General features: G+C 48.8%; 1 protein-coding gene across 1 annotated transcript; it reads right to left on the bottom strand.

Moving 5' to 3' along the window:
* Positions 1-497: 497 nt before the first annotated feature.
* Positions 498-857, bottom strand: pmchl (pro-melanin-concentrating hormone, like). The gene has a single exon (XM_061293911.1). It carries the CDS (start codon positions 855-857, stop codon positions 498-500), a length of 360 nt encoding a protein of 119 aa, XP_061149895.1.

Genomic DNA, 857 nt, shown 5'->3' with positions numbered 1-857 from the left:
GGAAGTTCACTTTTAAGTAAATTGGACACCATTAAAATGGTCCATTCGCTCACCTCATTTATTTTATGCTCTGGCATAATCTACTCTAAATATCGCCATAGCCGAACCTCTCTGCATCCCATAGTTCAAGAGCATTTCAGCTTGGACGTAACCATTAGTTACCAGTTTTGGGATCTGTTTGGTACTGATTAACTGATGCAGTGGCGTAGCCAGGAATTTTTCCAGTAGAGGCGCGCGCCCACAGGAAAAAAAATCGAACATCACCCACGCCGTTCGCTGATCCCCGGGTCCGGGAGGCAAACGGTGAATGGATAACATCGCGCACACAGAATAGTGCAAGCACATTTGCGGAAGACCGAAACAATTACTAAACACACAATACACAAGGCAATTATTAGAGTACATATGTTTTAATCTCAAATGTGCAATGATGTATGTGGATGTGGAAATGCTACAATTCAGCACAAGGCAATAAAGGATGGCCTTTCCAAATTATGCTAGACTTCCCAGCATGGCCGGTACACTCGTCCCACCATGCATCTCATGGTGTCCCGCCTCAGGATGGGGATGTTCAGGTCCTGGTTGTTGTCATCAGCTCGTCTTTTGTAGAGGGGCAGTCCATTTCGCAGCGCTCGCAGGTCACGCCAAAGACTCGGATCGGCAACAACGATGACCCGCTGCCCTCTTTTTTTGCCCTCAGCCTCGCCGCGGTTGTTTTCCGTCACCTCCTCGCTCAGTATGGAGGTGAATGCGTCCTGCTCCAAGGAGTTGTCTTCAGACAGCTCCACAGGCGACGTGCCAGAAGAGTGCAGCACGAATGCTGCTGCAAAGATGATGCATATGAGGGACCGTCGCAT

Source organism: Syngnathus typhle, linkage group LG12, assembly GCF_033458585.1.
Source record: "Syngnathus typhle isolate RoL2023-S1 ecotype Sweden linkage group LG12, RoL_Styp_1.0, whole genome shotgun sequence".
NCBI classification, from domain to species: Eukaryota; Metazoa; Chordata; class Actinopteri; order Syngnathiformes; family Syngnathidae; genus Syngnathus; species Syngnathus typhle.
Note: the sequence above shows the minus strand (reverse complement) of the source record. Positions and strands in the feature narration are given on the sequence as shown.